Here is a 6098-nt window from a genome sequence, read left to right on the forward strand (position 1 = left end):
TGAGCCGTGGAAAAAAGGAGACCTCTTAATGCAGCTGCTCTCGCTGATCCCTCTCGTGACTTCTGGCTTCCAGGAGACAGGGAGAGAGTTATGGATAGGCAGCAACCCTGATGGTGCACTCTGTTCCCATAGCCCATTGCTTGCACAGTGCTCCTGCCGTCCCTTCTCTTCCTTAATAGTAGCAATAAATAAATCAAGTGTTTAAACAACTAGGTGCTGCACGGCCATTAAGGACAACGAAGCAGATGGCCAGGCCTACAGGCTTATGGTCAAACACATAAAATAAGAAACAAGGGAAATGCGAGACCGCGGAGGTGATGGAAAGTTAACACTTCCTGGACAGACATTCGTGACGTGCAGCTACCCATGGCGTTGCCAAGTGCGGTGACTTAAGTGTGCATGTGCTCCCTTTTGGCTCTTGGCCCTTGCCAACCCAGCTCTGAGCGAAGCTGTCAAGCCCCTCTAATAGCTCTGCGGTGGCAGGCAGGTTGTAAGCGGAGAAAGCACTTTGCCAGTTGCCGCTGGTCACTCGAAGGCCTTCTTTGCAAGTGAGCAGAAGATTTCACTGCTGCATCTAAGCCCCTCTGGATGAATGAAGAATGCATATTCTAGAATGGGGGAGGAAGAATGAGCAGACTTGTTTCCTTCGCTTGGCATCCTCCCCCACCAGAGCAGGCAGCTTCTTCGGCAGCGCTCTTGGGACCTTTGCTTTTGCTAACATGCTTGGTTTTTTAAAAACTGCAAATCCTTCCAACGAAGACTTAACCAGGAAGGGGGGGGGACGGGGGACGGGACACAAGGAAGGGAACAAGAACCTCAGTGCAGGAGATACAGAGGAGCTGAGAACTCTGGTTCCTGGAAGCGTTGCCTGTTTTTTAAATCCAGAGGCTGCCTACTTTATCCTCATTCTTTTTCCACATTCAAAGGGATTAGGAAAAAAATGTTTAGTCATTAAAAAAAAAGGTAGCTGAGACAGCCAGGGTATACTTGTCATTTTTTCACTAGCTAATTAATTTGGGGGCATTTTTTTTCTTACTTGCATGTAACTGATATTGCCCATCACCCATTTGCGGGTTCATATCAGTGCACATGAACCATCCCCGGCCCATTTCTTCCTTTTGGGGGAGGAAGAGGATCTGGCCCTTCACAATCCCAGGTGCCTTTGCGTCTCCCAAGGCGTGCTCCCTTTCCCACCACTTGATAAATGGGTGCACAGCTGTTTCTGTGAATGTGCAGGGTTGTTAAAAATAATGATATTCAGAGCAGCTCACATTTTCAAGACATACATCATGCAGAAAAACCTCCTCAGAGATCCGTATTCACAAGATATTTGCAGGAGCACAGTTGCAAGTTTTAAGTGCAGGCGAGAAACTGCAGGGGCATGTTGAGGTCATTTTAATAAACCTTCTCCTCTGTCTCTCCCCCCCCCCCTTTGTGCATCTCTCTGTATTTTGTTCCCTTCTTGCCACTGTCAATGCAGAGTATCAACTCTCTGTGTTTCTGCCCTACAGATCACTGCCCGGATCTTGGAGGCCCATCAGAACGTCGCCCAGATGAGTCTCATTGAAGCCAAAATGAGATTTATACAAGCTTGGCAGTCCCTCCCAGAGTTCGGCATCACACACTTCATTGCAAGGTCTGTGCAGTTATCCACCAAAAACATGAATGTGCAGATGTGTGAGATGGGAATTGCAAGTTGGGTGTATGTGCTTCTTCGGTTACCGGGTTATGCCTACTCATTGCCCATAAGAACGTGGAACTGGGAACATAACAATATAAACCTGCTCTTGAGTTGTCTCACTGGGATTTAGGCAGAGGGAAAGAGTGCTTTGCACAATCACGAGTAAAGGTTTCCCCCACCTTGAAACTTACCGTATTTTTCGCTCTATAAGACGCACCAGACCACAAGACGCACCTAGTTTTTGGAAGAGGAAATCAAGAAAAAAAATATTCTGAATCTCAGAAGCCGGAACAGCAAGAGGGATCGCTGCACAGTGAAAGCAGCAATCCCTCTTGCTGTTCTGGCTTCTGGGATAGCCGCGCAGCCTGCATTCGCTCCATAAGGCGCACACACATTTCCCCTTTTTAGGAGGGAAAAAGTGAGACTTGTAGAGCAAAAATTACGGTATTTTTCTACACTGCCTTTCCAAATTAAGTCACCGAAACCAATTTCTGGCAATGAAAACAGCTGAATAAAAAGCAATACAGAGCAGTAAAAATCTGTTAGACTGAATGTAAACATAGGACAGCATTTCCAAAGTGCTGGCGGAGGGAGAGAGGGGTGTACTGAGCCACATGAAAACTGCTAGTGTACACAAGATCCAAATCTGACAGATGAAACTGCCCCCAAAGTGCCCACTCCTTACAGGTATCCTTGCCTGCTGCATCTTGCCATTATTTTACTTCTCCAGATTTACCACCTTCGTGGCCTCTTGTGGGCCACCTGATTCTGCCCTGCTTCCTCGTTGGCTATAACTGGGCCATTCAGTTGTTCCTCATACAGCGATGCAGAGTAATGGCCACCTCTTGAAGGAGGCTACCCATTGTGCTTCTGCATGAGTCAGTGCAGAAGGCTTGCTTTGTTGCCTTCGGGAGCCATGCTTCATATAGTCGTAACTCATGGCACAGTAAGTGCAGCCAACAGCCCAAGGAGTGGGCTTCTCAAGGAGAGGCAGTTAGTACTTTCTCACTGTTAGGCACTTTGGGAAAGAATGAGAGAGACGTTGATGTAAAAGTGTTTATTTATACAACTTGGACTCCTCAGGTTCCAAGGGGGCAAGAAGGAAGAACTTATTGGGATCGCCTACAACCGGCTGATACGGATGGATGCAAGCACCAGCGACGCCATCAAGACATGGCGGTTCAGCAACATGAAACAGTGGAACGTGAACTGGGAAATAAAAATGGTAAGCAAGGCGTAGAGTTCTCTAGGCATGCTGAAGGTCAGCAAGAGACACTGTCACCATTCAGTGACACATGGCAGTCAGGCCAATAAACCTGCGATCTGAAGCAGAACCGGTGAGGGATGTGGCCTTAGAACAGAGGGTGTGGGGGAAATTCTGAGGGCCAAAATATATCCTAAAGAACTTCAGTTTGTTTGCACACTTTGATTATACATTGAAGACGTTAAAAATGGTGGCTCCCAGCTGAATTAGCAATCGATGATCTCAGCATTTGACTAGGTTGTCTTATTGAAGGATATGGCATTCACCTGATAAGGAAACTCTGGCTGGTGATAGACTGTGGCTATCTAAGATCTTTCCATTCTGTCAGTCAGATGGGAAATGTAGCCATATGAAAGGCACTAACCACGGTTCCTTGATTCAGTCATCAGGGCACACTCTGGTTAGAGAAGTGGTGGCTAACCTCTACCTTCCTACGTGTTGTTTGGCTACAGATCCCATCATCCCTGGAAGCTAGTCATGCCACCTGGGGCTTCTGAGAACTGAAGTCCAGCAACATTGTCAGAGCCACAAATTAAACCTCCTGGTTTTGACAAAGCTGAGGAAGGAAATGGCATGTAAGAGGGGAGGGATCACATGTGTTTTCCCCGTAGTCTTTCCCAGTATTCCCTTGGTTGGGAAAATCATCTGGATTGTGCTGCAGTGAATAAAATATTGGACCTAGGGCAGGTAGGCCAGGGTTTAAATTCCTGCTAGCCATGGAGCTGTGTGATTTTGAGTCAGTCAGTCTCTGCCTAGCCTACTTTGTGGGGATGTTGTGGCGATAGAACGGAATAATTCCTGTGTACACTCAGGGGCGGAGGAAGGGGGTGCAGTGGGTGTGGTCCGCCCTGGATGTCACCAATAAGGGGGTGTGACAAAATGCTGGGCGGCACTCACCGCGGGGCCTGCAGTGGGCCCAAGCCACCGCATCTGAGAGACACGGTGGCCTGGGTGCAGACAGGCTCCGCACTGCCCAAACTGTCCGCCCGCTGCTTCCCCGCCAGCTGTAGGGTGGCTGAGTGGGAGGAGGCAGGCAGGCTCATTGAAGGCCCCGTGGAGTGGCTTCCTCCACCGCTGTGTGCACTCCTCTGGGCTCTTCGGAGGAATTTGGATAAGAATTTGAATAGGTGTGAGTTAAGTGGCAGTGTTGTCATGAAGGGCCCTTGGGCACCACCATTTAGGCTGGCACAAAGTTTTGTGTTTGCCTTGCCCTTTCAGGTAACAGTAGAATTTGCCGATGACGTCCGAGTGTCCTTCATCTGCACCGAAGTGGATTGCAAAGTGGTGCACGAGTTCATTGGCGGCTACATTTTCTTGTCGACGCGTGCGAAAGACCAGAACGAAAGCTTAGACGAAGAGATGTTCTACAAACTGACCAGCGGCTGGGTGTGAGTCGGATGAGACCTCCCGTTGTACTGACAGAAACTCAACGGCCATATTAATATTTAACTTCAACAGCTGTTATCTGAAATATGCTGCTTAATCAAGTTAAGCTTGAAGTGTATCTTTACTCTTTAATATCATGGAAACTTTTGCATTAGCAGACCAGTTTGTACGTGCACTAAACAGCACTTCCGTTAATCTGCTAGAGCAAGACAATAACACGAACCGTGTAACGCTGACGCTTGTGCCTCTCGCCCCCACCCCCCTCCCCTGCCCCACCTCAGCCAGACAGTGGGGCTGGTCAGGTTAATTTCTGACAGATGTAAGCTAACCAAATCAATAAACACCTCTAAGCCATCTTAACTATAAAGATACCCAGGGCCTAATCTATATGAAGTCTATTTATCATGGTTAATGCATGTTTTGTGAGTTTTTAATAAATAAATATATATATATATATATATATATATTGTAAAAATTGACATCCATGTGTCAACGCCCCTCCTACTTTTAGAAGTAGCATTTATTTTTTTGTGTGTGCAATCCAGGAAGCCCTTTTGCTGCCCCTCTTTCCCCATTCGTTTCGTTGGGGTTTTGCGCATGGGTGCCTCATGTGCAGCAGTGGTGCTTGGCGGACTCTGTCCTTTGGCCCCTTATTTTACGCACTACATAAATCAGGTCCATTGCAAGGATCTGGAGCTTTTTACAAAAACAATCATGCGTGGCCTTGAAAAATACTCCCTTCGTTAGGTTTTAAAGCGTATCTGTAATAACTTCTTATTTCCTTTTGATAATCATTTATATATATATATATTGTGTGTGTGTGTGTCTCTTTCATCTTTCCCTTTATCTTTTTTTTATTTTACACCGTATTGTATTACGAACACCTTTAGTATTCACCAGCATAGTCACTGTCTACTAAGATGATATGCAAAAAGGAAGACATCATTACAATATGAAGTAAAGGTCTATGAAGTATAAGGATTTGTGTGTGTGCGCGTGCGTGTAACTAATGTAAAAAGAAAAACACAAATTTTATAAAATTGTACAGGTTTTTCTTCCTTTTTCTTTTTTTTTTCTTAAAAAAGAAAAGACTAGTCTCACAAGCCAAAGTAGGAATCGCAATAGTACCAAGCGTATTGGCCTTATGGTATGTTTTTAATCTAAGTTAAAATCCTGACTTCCTTATAGCTATGCCACAAAGCCCTTAACAAGACTCAGTTGCCTTGGCTTGAGGGTCCCCGCTTTGAAATTAACACTAACAGCCAGGGAGACCCCCAACTCGCCCTGCCTATGCCAAGGGGAGAAACCAGTATTGTGCTTATTAGTCCTGTGACATAAAACACTATGTACAAATGCCTTGTATTTTAAATAAAGGTCAAATCTTTTATTTAACCTCCAGTCTCTGTGTGTCCATTTAGTATGTGTGGTTGTATTTCTCTGGAAAACTAAAAATACATTTTTGGGGGGTGGGGGGAAGAGTCTAGTGCATCACAGAGGTAATTTCTTGACCTATAATAGTATTTCCCAGAGCTGCTCAGTCATAAGTGTTCCAGAGTCAATGCTAATTACATTTGGGGGGAATAAATCATGAAGTCCTACAAGCCAGGCTGAATTTGTTTAGGGCTAAACATCGCCTCTGTACCCTTTCAATTGGTAGTATAATGTAATCTGAAGGCAATTTTATATAGACAGCGTGCAGAGGTTGCTTCTAGTGGAAAATAATCACAAAGTGGGCTTCCTTCCTGTTGGAGATGAAATGTAACTTTC

At 45.7% G+C, this 6098-nt stretch overlaps 1 protein-coding gene across 4 annotated transcripts in view; it reads left to right on the plus strand.

Moving 5' to 3' along the window:
- Positions 1 to 5723, plus strand: part of FERMT2 (FERM domain containing kindlin 2) — an 86466-nt gene extending 80743 nt beyond the window's left edge. For all 4 annotated transcript variants that reach the window (XM_081911442.1, XM_081911443.1, XM_081911444.1 and 1 more), the window contains 3 exons: positions 1512 to 1636; positions 2765 to 2906; positions 4164 to 5723. In XM_081911442.1, the coding sequence (XP_081767568.1) occupies positions 1512 to 1636; positions 2765 to 2906; positions 4164 to 4337 (441 nt within the window). In that variant the 3' untranslated portion in view covers positions 4338 to 5723. The remainder of the gene's footprint in view (positions 1 to 1511; positions 1637 to 2764; positions 2907 to 4163) is intronic.
- Positions 5724 to 6098: the final 375 nt, after the last annotated feature.

Source organism: Podarcis melisellensis (assembly GCF_964234715.1).
Source record: "Podarcis melisellensis genome assembly, chromosome: 1".
NCBI classification, from domain to species: domain Eukaryota; kingdom Metazoa; phylum Chordata; class Lepidosauria; order Squamata; family Lacertidae; genus Podarcis; species Podarcis melisellensis.